At 36.6% G+C, this 15,110-nt stretch overlaps 1 protein-coding gene across 1 annotated transcript in view; it reads left to right on the forward strand.

The window, feature by feature from the left end:
* GARS1 (glycyl-tRNA synthetase 1) overlaps window positions 1–15,110 on the forward strand; it is a 45,807-nt gene that overhangs the window by 8,938 nt on the left and 21,759 nt on the right. Inside the window, exons 2-8 of the mRNA XM_088018708.1 lie at window positions 3,714–3,815; window positions 4,531–4,633; window positions 5,657–5,798; window positions 7,222–7,310; window positions 8,121–8,197; window positions 11,730–11,875; window positions 14,028–14,177. Coding sequence (XP_087874834.1) covers window positions 3,714–3,815; window positions 4,531–4,633; window positions 5,657–5,798; window positions 7,222–7,310; window positions 8,121–8,197; window positions 11,730–11,875; window positions 14,028–14,177 — 809 coding nt within the window. The remainder of the gene's footprint in view (window positions 1–3,713; window positions 3,816–4,530; window positions 4,634–5,656; window positions 5,799–7,221; window positions 7,311–8,120; window positions 8,198–11,729; window positions 11,876–14,027; window positions 14,178–15,110) is intronic.

A 15,110-nucleotide genomic window follows, 5' to 3' on the forward strand; every position in this document is an offset into this window, starting at 1 on the left:
GATCAAGGGATATGGGAGAAAACTCAGCCTTCAGTTGAAACATTGTTAAGGGAAGCTATTGTAAGGTTGGGATATTCATGAAGTGAATTTTATGAAGTGAATTTCATTAAGTGAAGGGAAATGCTTTTGGATAAGAGGATAAACATTATTATTATTATTAATTTTTTTTAGAGAGCGAGAAAGAGCATGCACACATGTGCAGTTGGGGAGGGGTGGAGGCAGAGGGGGAGAGAGAATCTTAAGCAGGCTCCCCGCTCTGCGGGCAGCCTCACCTGGGGCTCTATCTCATGAGCCTGAGATCATGACCTGAGCTGAAAGCAACAGTCAGATGCTTAACTGACTGAGCCACCCAGGCGCCCTGAGGATAAACATTATTGAAAGCATGGGGGTAGGAACAGTCACCAAATTAGGAATGCTATGTGCTTGTGAAAAGATTTATGAAGGTTGAAGAGAAATGACACGCATTAGGATAGTTTGGGGTGAGTGTATCTTAGTGTACACACTTTGGATGAGAACCAAATTGGTAATCTGCTTTAGCAATCTAGTCTATGGGGTGTGAAAGGGAGAGAGTAGATTGAAATTTGAAATTGACCAGATTTTGGCGGTAAAGAAGGATAACTCGATGTTTCTTATTTGGGAAATGGTAGATTTTTTTGTTGTTAACAAATAGAAAGCAATACATAGGAGAAGGAACAAGTTTAGGGCAGAGAAAAATAATTCTGTTATAAACAAGTTGGGTTTGAAGTATTTGAAAAATAACTCAGCCACAACCAAGTTGGGGTGTTTTATAGCATGGTAACTATAATTTTTTGTGTGTCTACTGTGTGTTAGGTACTATTGAAAATATTTTACTTAAATTCTTTCATTTACTCTTTTTTTTTTTTAAGATTTTATTTATTTATTTGACAGAGACATAGCGAGAGAGGGAACACAAGCAGGGGGAGAGGGAGAGGGAGAAGCAGGTTTCCCACCGAGTAGGGAGCCTGATGCGGGGCTTGATCCCAGGACCCTGGGATCATGACTTGAGCCGAAGGCAGACACCTAACAACTGAGCCACCCAGGCGTCCCTCATAGTGAGGTATTGTCATCCTGATAGTACAGTTGAGGAAATAAGCTTAAAGAGGTGTCAGCTTGTTCAAGGTTTTACAATTAGCTGATCAGGAATTAAAACCCAGTCTCTAATCTCTCATAAGTTTATAGACTTTTCTAGATGTAGATTTTCGTTTTGTATGTTGTTTGGATTTCATGGTGCTTCCTAAATCTGAGAACTCATGTCTTTGAGCAATTATAGAGAAATTCATAGTCATTATCTTTTCAAATAGAACCTCTTATGGATTTTCTTTATTTTCTTTGAGAATTCTGGTTGGATGAATGTCAGGCTATCTTTTTTCTGTGTCTTATTACCCTGTTTATGTTTTTACATCTTTGTCTCTCTGCTCCATTCCATGGATTATGCGTGGATAACTTCTTCGGGTCTGTGCTCTAAGTCACTAATTCTCTCTTCAACTTTGGTCTGCTGTTTAACCTGTCCAGTGGGTTTTTAATTTCAGTGATGCATTTCTAGATGATCTATGTGGTTCTTTCTCCCCCCTATTTATTTATTTACATATATTGAAGTGTAGCTGACACACACTGTTACATAGGTGTACAACATAGTGATTTGATCGGTTTATACGTTATGCTCTGCTCACCACAAGTGTAGCTCCCGTTTGTCACCATACAATACTATTATAATACTCTTGACTATATTCCCTGTGCTGTATCTTTTATTCCTATGACTTCATTCCATAACTAGAAGCCTTTATCTCCCATTCCTCCTCACCCATTTTGCCCCTCCCCCACTCCTCTGTCATCTTCTTGGACCAGAACCTGTGTGGTTGTCAGGTTTCTTGATTGTTTTTGATAGTCTCTAGTTCTTTGCTCATGTTTTTGACTTTTCTTTTCCTTTCCTTTTTAACATCTTAAGCATTTAAAAAAGTATATTTGATTGTTCTAATACTTTGGAGGCTCTAATTCTGTTATTTGTCATTTCCACTGAGTCTCACCTATGGTGGTTGTTTCCTCAATGGGTTTTTAAATTTTGAGTTGAATGCTTATTATTTTGGTGACCTCGATCTGTGAAAATCCTAAAAGGCCCATGTGGAAGGTCTGCTCCTCTAGAGAGCAGTTACTTCTGTTGGGAACCCAAAGGCTCTATCATTTTGACAACTTTAATTTCTCAGCTTGAAGTTTCTTAGACCATATAGGTAATGTTTTGTTTGCTTTTTCAGATTACTTACTCCACCACATTACTCTAAGTGTGGGAATCAGTGTACAGGTGGTAGGTTGTTAGAAGTAAATAAGGTATCCTAGAGAAATTATCAAGGAAAAATTGTAACAATTAAGAAAAGGGCAGAGGAATATGAGTTAGTTGTGACTAAGAAGAAATGGTCGAAGTAGGTGGAAAACCAGGACGGTTGTTTTTTAAGTAGGAGAGAGATTCAAGGGGAGGGTGGTTTATTCATTGGCTCTTTGTGTTCTCAGTACTAACCTTGTTCTTTCACAGTTTATTGTTTTTTGTTTTTTACTTTTTAAAATTAAACTTTTTATTTTGAGATAATTGTAGATTGGCTTGTAGTAATAACTAATACAGAGAAATCACTCGTGTCCCTAACCCACTTTCCCCCAGTGGTAACATCTTACAAAACAGTACAATATCACAGCCACAATATTGACATTGATATAATCAAAATAACAACAGTTCAATCACCAGATTCCTCATGTTGCTTTTTTTATGTATACAGACTTTTATTTTTTAGAGCAAATTTAGGTTCACAACAAAATTGAACACAGATTTCCCATATACTCCCTGATCCCACATATATACTGCCTCCCACACTATCAGCTTCTTGCCCCAGAATTTGTTACAAATTATTACAATTTGTTACAATTGATGAACCTCCGTTGACATGTCATTTCACTCCAAGTCCATAGTTTACATACATTAGGATTCACTCTTGGTGTTTTACATTCTCTGAGTTTTGACAAAAATATAATGGTGTGTAACCACCAAATATAGTATCATACAGAATAGTTTGTTACTAAAAATAGTTTGCCCTAAAAATCCTCTGTGCCTGCCTAGTCATGTTTCCCTCACCTCTAACTCTTGCAGACCACTAATCCTTTTACTCTTTGCCTTTTACATAATATGATAGCTTTTCCTTTTACAGAGTATCATATAGCTTAGAATTAGCCTTTTCAGATTGGCTTCTTTCACTTAGCAATATGCATTTAAGATTCCTCCATGTCTTTTCATGGTTTGATAGCTCATTTCTTTTTCAGTCCTGAATAATATTCCATCATCTAGATGTACCACAGTTTATCTATCCATTCACCTACTGAAGGACATCTTGATTGCTTCCAAGTTTTGTCACAGTTTTTATCAATGCTTTCCTCTCCTTTTCCACCTGTCTCCTCTCCCAAAAGGAAAAAAAAAGCACAGTAGTACTAATGACCCTTGGAACGTAGTTATTTGTATACTTGTTTGTGTATTTTGCTGGATTATAAATACTGAGGGCAAAGACCTTCAGTTATTTATACTGACATCTCATAATAAACATTTGAATGGCCTCATTCTTACACAGATACTTTTTAAAGGTATGCTTAAAAACACATTCATAACTTTTCTTGACTTCTGAAACCAATCCTGAATATAAACTCTCTTTGTTGGCTAGGGAGATCTTGTTCGAAAACTGAAAGAAGATAAAGCACCCCAAGTAGATGTAGACAAAGCTGTAGCTGAGCTCAAAGCCCGGAAGAGAGTTCTGGAAGCAAAGGTGAGTCTTGGGAATCCTAAAAGAGGAACGTCATCTTTATTTAATCTCTTTGGGTGGGAAAGACCTAGAAAAGTTTCTGAACAGTATCATTTGCCTTATCTCTATTTATCCAGCATGCCTTCTTATGTGCTACCTGGCCGACTTCTCATGCTTTCACACTCCATCTCAAAATGTCACCTTGTCTGTGAAGTCTCCCTGACTTCTGACCCACCCCTCCCCTAAATCCTAGATTTAATACACTCTGCGAATTTCCCTGGAAGGCATTGTGCTTTTTTGTGTGTGTGTGCTTGCTCTTCTTTATAAATTCTTCTATCCCTGGAAATAATGGTTTTGTGTCAAACTTTTTTTTCTTTTTGTATCCATCTGATACCTGCTCCCAAATCTTTCAAACAGTAAATCTCTCATCACCAAACTGAAATAGTTTGGAGTTCTAAGTCACTGTCTCACTACAGTGATCCACTAAAAATTCAGATATTGCTTATCAGTATCTGCATCTAAGTAACCTTAGTCTTCCTAAATAATTAAGTTAAAGGGATCTTTTTTGTAACTGAAAGGGGGGAAAAACCCTAAGGTTTCTGTTTTTTTAAAGGCATCAAAATCTTGTCTGATAAATTTTGTGTTGAATTTTGCTGAGGAATAAACTAAACTCACATACATAAATTCATATTTCCTCTCACCCCTAATCACACGTTTTCTATTTGAAAATCCGTTATAGGAGCTAGCATTACAACCCAAAGACGACATTGTAGACAGAGCAAAAATGGAAGATACCCTGAAGAGGAGGTTTTTCTACGATCAAGCTTTTGCTATTTATGGAGGTAGGGGATTAATGATAGCGCAATTATGTTGGTGGCTTTGTTATTGTTCTTAAATCAAAAACATGGCTTTTCAATCGATAACTGTATCAGGTCACATAAAACAGAGAACATTTTGCTCTTGTTTGTTTAAAATTGGCCATTTGGTGTAAAATCTGTTTATTCCTTTCCATCCTACTTATTTTCGAAGACTGCTTTTTTTCCATTTGGAAGTAGGGAATTGTTAGGGGCCCAGGTATGAAGCACTTAATATGTCCAGGTACCTATCACACTCCTCTTTGGAGCAGTTGAGGGCCATTGTAACACTGGCCAACTGTATCGTGCACCTTCACACAAGGGCAGTGACAAGCCAGGGTCCCTAGGTTCTTCTTTATAGCAACTGCCAGGAGAAAACATTCTTCATAGGTATGTAGGTAAATCTCTACATCTTTCTAAATGCTTTGTGAAGGTATGTAGGCAAATATACTTCACTGATTAAGTGTACAATGGTATTTTTCATAGTCGGTGGAGATCATTCCAACAGTATTAGACTTTTAGTACTTTGTCCCTGAAACTTGATTTGAGTTTGGCTAAGCAGATCTCTAAATGTTTCACTTGAGGTTTAAATGTAGTGTGTCATATACTCAAGATTAAATATAGTGGTTTATATATCCAAGAATAAATTAGAGAATTGGGTGCTAAAATTCATCATTGTTATCAGCTGATGCAACAAGTTAGATCTATGGCAGAAAAGTGTAATCTGTTTTTCATTGTTTCTCATATGTGGAGGAACATCTTTTGCTTTTAGTTTTTTGCTAATCCTACTTGGAATTCTTAATATAGAAGTAGTAAATGGAGTAAGAGCTTTTTAATTTTACTTCTGTTAGCTAGCTGGAAATAACCCCTTCAGTATTGAGGGGTTTGAATTGTTGACTTTAATACCTCTTTGGGGAATATGTGAAGCCTTACAGTTTCATACATCTTCTTGCTTTAATTTGCTCAGAGTGACAAGGTAAAGTACAGATTTTCCTTGTTAATATTTTATAGGTGTTAGTGGTCTGTATGATTTTGGGCCAGTTGGATGTGCTTTGAAGAATAATATTATTCAGACCTGGAGGCAGCACTTTATCCAAGAGGAACAGATCCTGGAGATTGATTGTACCATGCTCACCCCTGAGCCAGTTTTAAAGTAAGATTTCTACTTTGGGGGCTGAAATTCATTAATATGCATATTTAAGTAACTTCTCCTGATTATAAAAACTACCCATATTCATTGTAAAAATGTGGAAAATAAGGAAAGACAAAATATACACCTAATGTCCATAGACAGCCATGTCAAAATTGTTGTGTTTATCCTGTCTTCTTTCTCTGTAAGTTCTTGTGCATACATCAATGTTAGCAGCACACTGCTTTTTTTCATGTAATGTAGGTGAACGTTTACTTATGTCATTAAATATTCGTCTAAAGCATTTTTAATGACAGCATAGTACTCTCTTGTGGATATACCATAATTTATTTAGCTAGTGCCATATCATAGGCATTTAAATTGTTCCTGGGGCGCCTGGGTGGCCTAGTTGGTTAAGCACCTGACTCTTGGTTTCGGCTCAGGTCTTGATCTCAGGGTCCTGGGATCGAGCCCTGAGTCAGGCTCTCTGCTCAGCAGGGAGTCTGTGTGAGGATTTACTCCCCCCCCCCGCCCCCATGCATGCGCACTCTCTCTCTAATAAGTAAATCTTTAAAAAAAATAAATTGCTCCTGATTTTTGAGTCCACTGAACATCCTGATAGATAAATTTTGTATATATATGATTATTTCCTTATTCTAAGTTTTTAGAAGTTCTGGGCAAAGGTGTGTATACATTTAAAATCAAATAACTACTATTTGTGTTGAAGTGTTAGTGCAGAAATTTATTTTATTCCTACTAAGATTGTTGAAAGCAGGGCAGGATTGCTAGAATATAGAAAGAAGAATCCTTACATTTTGTATCTCATCACTTCATTTAATGTTGCCTGGTAAAGAGCTCATTTTCACTGTTTGCATCCTTTGGGCTCTCAATAATTTCAGCCAATAAAAACAAGATGAATTCCTGATGATGGATCTAAAAGATCAAGACAACCTATTCTTTAGCTACTTGCTTTACTAATAGGAACTGCGTAAGAGATAATACCAGTGTCCATACAGTTTTTGGTGGCAGAAAACTCTTTTCTTAAGATTGAGGATCTATACTGAGTTATGAATTCTTGCCTAGTCAAAGTCCCCCTGGTTTTGGCCTTTGCGTAAATCATCAATAATGAGATAGGCATGGATTAATTGATTCTGCAGGTAGCACATACTTTATGACAACTTGTAAAAGAGTATAATCCAGTTGATGTCTCTTTCCTTTGGGAAGGAAGAGCTCGGAGGAAAGGGTGGAGATAGATTTGAGGAAGAATTTTCTCTGGCCTACATTATCTACCATGGATATGTCATTATATATATTGGAGCTTCCATCTTTCAGATACACAGATATAAGCTTGATATACTACATATAGAAGGGGGATTATCTTAGAACATAAAGTTTATGTATTAATTTGTATGAAAATGACAAATTGGCTTGGCATTTGTTAACTTAGGACCTCTGGCCACGTAGACAAATTTGCTGACTTCATGGTGAAAGATGTAAAAAATGGAGAGTGTTTTCGTGCTGACCATCTATTAAAAGGTATGGTTTTTCATCTTGGATAAATATTCTTCCAAGTAAAATTGATCAAAACAGAGGGTTTAGATTAAGCTTTTCTCATATTTTTTCTATTAAAATTTTTTGGGGGCCTAACATACAAAGAGTAAAGAGCACAGATCTTAACCATATAGGCTGACCTCATTAATTACACTCTACCTTACCATGCTGTGCAGATACTGGCAACCCGGGGCCAAGCAAGTCTATCAGTGCTGTTTTGCCAACAGCTTTTGCTCACTTTGTCTCTCTCACATTTTGGTAATTCTCGCAATATTTCAGACTTTTTCATTATTATTTGTTATAGTGATCAGTAATTAGGACTCCCTGAGAGCTCAGGTGATGGTTAGCATTTTTCAGCAATAAAATATATTTTAATTAAGGTGTACTTTTTTAGATATAATGCTATTGCATATTTAACAGAGTACAATATGGGGCAAACAGTTTTTATATGCACTGGGAAACCAGAACATTTATTTGACTCACTTTATTGCAATATTTGCTATATTGTGGTGGTTTGGAACCAAACCTACAATATCTCCAAGGTATGCCTGTACAACTTGAGTCCCTTATTTAACAAAAAGAAGTTATATATGATAATTAGAAATTCTGAGTCAGCAAAGGAATCAAGACAGTATCGTGATTCTCCCTGTAAAATCAACCGTGGGATTTATATAAAGTGAAAACATTATCCTTGGATTCATTTTTTTTTTTTTACCTCTCCAGCACTGAAATTCAAAGTGTATTGTTCTTTTACCCCTTGATTGAAATTGACATGTACCAACACTGTTCTTGTAGCTCATTTACAGAAATTGATGTCTGATAAGAAGTGTTCTGCTGAGAAGAAATCAGAGATGGAAAGTGTCTTGGCTCAGGTAAGTAGAGATGTTATCACAGCAACTCAGGTAGGTGCTGTCTTTCTTACAGTGTTTGGTGACTGTTGAATTCCACATTGTGCTGACCCAGGCCACGATTGTAAAGAAGTGGAGTTTACCTTCTGTCTGTCTTTGAATTTTTATTTTCTTCTCTCTCTACCTTTTGTGGCTTTATTTTAAGCCAAACTAGCAATTCAGTGTAAAGAGGCATGAAATTTGTTCTCTTTGGAAACCAGTTTTCTGGGTTTAATAACAAAAACCAGAGGAGTGACTAATGATGAATAGTGTTCGGTCTTGATGTGGAGATTTTAGGGCAGATATCCTTATGAACACTGTCTCATCAGCCACTTGATCTGCTTCTGGTTGCACTATCCCTGACTATTTGCTATTACTCTTAGAACCTGATGAACAGGCCCCTGCTTTTCTTATAGACTAAAAGTTTTACAATTTCTATTTAAGTTGGCAGAGTTTAAGGAAGACTTAGACCATAGAGATAATCTGTTCTGACTTTTACCAAGTGCAGGAATACCTTCTATATCAGAAGTAGTTCTTACCCCTTTTTTGGGTCACAGATCACTTTAAAAATATTACGAAAACTGTACCTCTTTACCCCGGGAATACGCACATGTCCATGTATGTATGTTGCTGATTTCTCACCTTATGTATCCATTTAAACAAAATACATTTCTCCAACACCATATTTGATCATGAGGTCCACCAAGGCTCACCTCTTAAATTTTATTTACTTCCTTGGGCAAAAATGTACATACACACACAGAAACCAGTGCTGTATTTATACGTATTTTCTTTATATTGGCATATAAATATGTGAGGCTCAATGTAGGAATCCCTACCTCTTTGCGTTTTCTCATGAGAATTTACTGGATACTTTTCCACTGCTGCCTTGTTTTCTAAAAATAATGCTGATTTTTCCCTGTGGTATCTTGCTTTCTAAGGTAGCTGAGAAATTTTCTCCTTCCTCATTTAAATTGAAAGAAAATCTTAATTTGGCTGTTGACTCATCTGTGAATTTATTTTAGTCCTTGTGAGGTGTATTTTATCCTTTGCTTGAAGCTCTTTGCTTTAGTATTGTTGCTCATGATTTAATAAATCAATTCTTGGATTTTGACATTGTTATAGCCAAAAATTCATATCTCATTTCCTTTCTTTGCCAAAGGCATGACCTTTATTAGAAAGAAGAAATGAAAAGCACTTCTAATTACCCTTTAGTTACTGTTTCCCATTTAGAATGTTAGACTTACTAAGCTTTTGTAAGTATGTGTGTTTGATCTTAACAGTTTCATTCATTTCCGAGTCAATTGTCAGAGCAGGAAGTAATTAGTTGATTCATTAAGTCATTTATAGTTTGAACCCTGACTTTCTGTCTCAAATCCACGGTCTTAGAAGAGCAGTCTGTTTTTTGTTTTTTGGGTTTTTTTGAGAGAAAATGTATGCACGTGCTGGTGAGGGGAGGGGCAGAGGAAGAGGGAGAGGGAGAAAGAGGATCTTAAGCAGGCTCCATTCCCAGCGTGGAGCCCAATGCAGGAGCCCAAAACAAGGTTCTGTCTCATGACCCTAAGATCATGACCTGAGCCGAAATCAAGAGTTGGATGCTTAACCAACTGAATCACCCAGGCACCCCAGAAAGCAGTCTGTTTTTTTGATTTGCCATATCAGATATACATACAAGCTGTCAATATAACTTTCAGTGAAAAGTTGGGGACTGTGGTCTAATACTCAGAAATGGCCCTGGTGGATTCATGGCCAAAGGCCCATCTGTTTGCTTGAGCAAATAATAGCATTTTCTCTACCTGATAGTGCCTGTGACTCCTTTTCAGCTTTATCTTAGCATGGTAGTTTCTTTAAAAGGCACTGATTCACCCTCTGTGGTAGGCAGAGCTTTATTCCTGTTATGTGGATTCAGCAGCTCAGAACTGTTTTTCTTTGTCCATTTTTGCTGACCCACCTCTGCATGTACCAGTTTTTAAGTCATTTTTTAATTTTTTGTTATGAAGAATTCAAAACATATGCAAATAGAAAATAGTATAATAAATACTTATATACCCATGAACCTGCTACAGTGTTAACACATTTTGTTGAATCCATTCTCTCCTTTCCTGCCTTCTCCAGAATTATTTTGAAGTACATCTAAAACATCATTTTATTACATTGCCTTAAATGCTAACAAGTTTTTTTTGTTTGAATGGGGATCCAGATAAAGTCCATACTTTGTGAGTGGTTGATATATTTCTTAAGTCTCAATCTTTAGGGTCTTTATCTCTAATTTTCCTTGTATTTTCATTAAAGTTGAGACATTTGTTTCTTAGTGCTTTCTACTACCTGGATTTGGCTGATTGCATTATTTTGGTGATATTTCACATGTTCCTCTGTTTCAATATGATAATTTGGTAATCCGACCTAGAGGGCCAATCAGATATTTTGGCAAGACACTTAGTAAGTGGTGTAGTGTGTGCTGTGTACCAAGCCCTGTGCTAAGTACTTTACATAGTTAACCTTCAGAGTGAAGTAGATGCTGCTTCCTTATTTCACAGACAAGCAAATTGAGGCTCAGGTTAGATAAGAACTTAACTCTTGAGTCACACAAGCTATAAGTGGTAGAATTGGGCGGTTTAGCCAGGTTTTGCTGACTCCAGAGCCTCAGTTCTTATGGTCATGAGTTGACGTATGTAATTATTTTGCTTCTATTAGGAGTTTTTTTTTTTTTTTAAGTTTTGAATATTCTTCCGTATTAGACGGTTTGTCATAGTCATTTGAAGTTTTCAAATTGGAGGTCTTACATCATTTTAGAGGGTTTCATGTTGGTTATCAATGTATAAAATGTGCAATACACTGGAACACGCAGACATGAATAAGAAACAGTTTCTACCTTCAAGACCTTAATATCTAGTGGGAAAGAAAAGTTTTATGCACATTTAATTAATAGACAGGGAAGTGTACCTGACTCTTAAATATGCAGAGTGGTAAAATGCAACTTTGGAAACTTATTTATGGGATGCCTGGGTGGCTCAGTCGGTTGAGTGTCTGACTTTGGCTCAGGTCATGATCTCAGGGTCCTGGGATCAAGTTCCGCATCGGGCTCCCTGTTCATCGGGGAATCTGCTTATCCTTCTGCGCTCCCCCCACCCCGCTTGTGCTCTGTATCTCTCTCTGACAAATAAAATCTTAAAAAAATAAAACTTATTTATATGATTTCAGATTCTTGCCAATCAGTAACTATTATAGTTGAACCAGAGATATTTTTCTTTATGTTTCCTTGTGAAATGGTGAATGTATGAGTTTTAGGTCAGTCCCAGAAAGATACTCCATTTTTCTGGAATGGTAAATGGTAAATTGATAAACAGAAAGTGAACTGGTTATGATTTTAGTTAGGGTTTTTGAAGGTTAGAGTAACTTTGATGTTCTTATTTTGGGTGACTTTTAATGATGGATGGGTTTTTTTATATATAATACTTTTATGCCCTGTTTTTTTCTCAGTCTTTTATGTTAATTATTTTCTTTACTTATCCTTTAGCTTGATAACTATGGACAGCAGGAACTTGGAGATCTTTTTGTGAACTATAATGTAAAATCCCCCATTACTGGAAATGATCTCTCCCCTCCAGTATCTTTTAACTTAATGTTCAAGACCTTCATTGGGCCTGGAGGAAACATGCCTGGGTATGTATCACTTATTCTTTATGTAATGAAGTTACTGAAATTGTTGTAATAAAAAGTAAACATCAAATCAGGCATAAAGGAAAATTTTTGAAAAATGATACCTAGAAAGTACAGATAAATATTTAAAGGAGAAATAATAACAGACATATTCTTAAATTTATTCCTTCTAATTCTTTCTGGATGTATTTTTTTTTTTTAGTGTATGTTACCATTTTTTATTTGCCACAAAATAAACAGAAGTCTGATCGTCATACCTTGTGGTGATAGCTGTATAGGGCAGGAGAGATAGTTGAAGAATGATTTTGAAAGTCATTGAACTTATTGCTGAAGGAGACTTAGAAACCATTCAGTCTAGATCAACACTGTCCAGTAGAACTTTCTGCAGTGGTATAAATGTTCTGTAGTCTGTGCTGTCCAGTATGGTAGCCACTAACGACATGTGGCTGCTGAGCACTTGAAATGGCGTTAGTGCTTCTGAACTTTAAAATGTATTTAATTTTAATTAATTTAAATTTAGGCATTTGACTACTGACCTACCATACTGAACAACATAGGTTTAGCTTGTTATTTAAAAGATGTGGTTTTCATAGTAAAGAAAGCTGAACAGTTTACAATATGATCCAGAACTAGAATTTGTATTTACAGATTCCTTCTCAATGTTAACAAACTTAGCCAAAGTATTCTACTTCATAACTTCAGATATTTTTCTTATGGTCTCATTGTAGGGTAATTGAGGGTAGGCTTTTGTAAGATGAAGCTAGATAGATCATGTTTCCTTGAGTAGAAACTAAAGAATAGTAAAAATGAATTGTGACAGAATGTATGACTAGAATTATTTTAGTCACACACTGTGTTGACTTGGGATATTTTATGGAAAGAGGCCAAAGGTAAGCCTTTCATTTTGGCAGTACATACAGAGAGTCATTAAATGGGCCAGACCCTCTGACCTGTCATCCCACTCCTGGGAATTTATCTGAGGGAATAATTCAAAAGGAGAGGAAGCTATATTTATCAAGAGCATATAAATTTAAAGTGGAAATAACCTATTTATCCAAAAATTTGAGATGAGTAAATTATAATAGATTGTTTTAGAATACTCTGCAACTGTCAAATATGAGAAATTATTATGATTATTTAGAAAATGGAAAAATAAAGAATACATAATTTTACACATCCTACTTATAAATCATGCACATAGGAGCGCCTGGCTGGCTCAGTCAGTGGAGCACGTGACTCTTGATCTTGGGGTCATGAGTTTAAGCCCCACGTTGGGTGTAGAGTCTACTTAAAAATAAATAAATAAATGAAATTTAAAAGCCTTACAACTTTTTAAAAAAATGCGTGTGAAACTGTAGTTACACTTCTTTTGGATGAAATCTGGAAAGGACCACCAGAATGAGGAGTTGGTGTATTAGAGTGAAAAGAGGGTACAATTGTATTTTATTTTTTCTTTGTTTTAATTATAAACTATCTATTTTGAAGTAAGCTGCTGGGAAAGCTTTCTTAGTTGTTGTTTTGCAAAGAATATTTTCTGTAAAACTGAGAAGAGGACAGTGGCTATCATGGTGTACTTGCTTGGCCGTATCTTTAAAATATGGAGAAAAAGAGAAGCCTCTGGCTGGAAATGTAGAATACCACAAAGGAGAAAATGATAGGAAAAACCTTGAAATTTGCCTAGCCTAGTGTGATGATTGTGATGAGTGAGCTCTAATGCTGAGTGTGAGCCCATACTGGCTTCTTTGTAGCCACACAGTTACACTCTAATATGTGGGTTAATAGACATATAATTAGGAAGGGTCTTATTTCCAGAAGGATCTGAATTGTTGTCTGCCTCCTTGCTAAATGATTAATCAGGTTTTAGGGACATTAAGAGAGAGGTGGTATTTGACTCACTGGACTGATGAAATAAAATGACATTTCTAATAGTAGTGTTGCCATACCAGTTGCTTGATATGTTCTCTAGCACTTGCTTGAGAATGTTTGGTACCAAGGAAAATGTCTACTCCTCCTACTCCTTTGCTTTAGAGCATGTATGTACTGCTTTGTGTGAAAATAGTATATTTCAGACTTTTAGGATTTATATCTAGGGTTTCAGATTTTTGGAAAACGTAATTTCTTTCCTCCTAACAGACTGATTTATTTAAATTTATAGGTACTTGAGACCAGAAACCGCACAGGGGATTTTCCTGAATTTCAAGAGACTTTTGGAATTCAACCAAGGAAAGTTGCCTTTTGCTGCTGCCCAGATCGGAAATTCTTTTAGAAATGAGATCTCCCCTCGATCTGGACTGATCAGAGTCAGGTACTGCCCATATTATTCTTCCAGTAAAATTTGTGAACTCGGCTTTGAATGGGAAAGGGAACCTTGCTATGTTGAGACAATTCTGCTTCATTCTTACATGACCATGTCTTTATTTTTGTCTTCCAAAAGATGATGCTTTATGTTTGTAATCTCTGGGACATCAGGTAGTTGTAACTAATGAGAACTTGAAGGGAAAGGAAGGAAGGAAGGTGAAGAATAGATCACGTTTCTCACCTGCTCCAAAATGATCTTTCCCCCTTGTTTGTCATATGTTTAGAGGATGGTAGGATCTTGATTGTCTAAACCAAGGCATTTTCTGGCAGTGGTGATATGTGTAAGTGTAGGGTGAGGTGGGCCAGGGTGACAGTTAGTAGGGGAGCGTCATGCTGGGTGTCCAGGGCAAACAGCAGTGCTGGAGTTGGGATGGGGTGTTTCCGTAACCAGTTGACATTCCTCCAGACATTTGAGGCGCCTATATGACAGGCCAGCTAGCAGGCTTGCTTCTGTCTACTTTAGTCTGCTCACTTGTCTCTATTCTAATAACCTCCCTTTGCCAGATATATCCAGGAATGTGTGGGAGGTCCTATTAGCACTTAGTTACAGTTTTCTTTAGAAACTTACTGTGATTTAGCTGCTTTTGACTTGAGCTTTTTGTGATTTCTCTGTATTTTCTTACTGATATCATCTCTTGGTGAAATAAATTCCACATAAAAAATAAGATATGTAGGTAAACTTAACTATCTTAGACTCCAGAAGGATTTCCACAGCCCCACCACCCCACCCATCTCTCTTTTCTTACTCACTATAATTACAGACTTCAGTCATAGCATATCCCAGCCACTGACTCCACATCAAAGCACCCAAAGCACCTGCCTAATCTTGTTAGTCTCCATGACACCCACCGAGGAAATGCCCCTATGTATTGACCAAACT

This window comes from Eumetopias jubatus, unplaced genomic scaffold (assembly GCF_037043125.1).
Source record: "Eumetopias jubatus isolate StellerSeaLion01/CBP00866 unplaced genomic scaffold, mEumJub1_p1.0 scaffold_14, whole genome shotgun sequence".
NCBI lineage: Eukaryota > Metazoa > Chordata > Mammalia > Carnivora > Otariidae > Eumetopias > Eumetopias jubatus.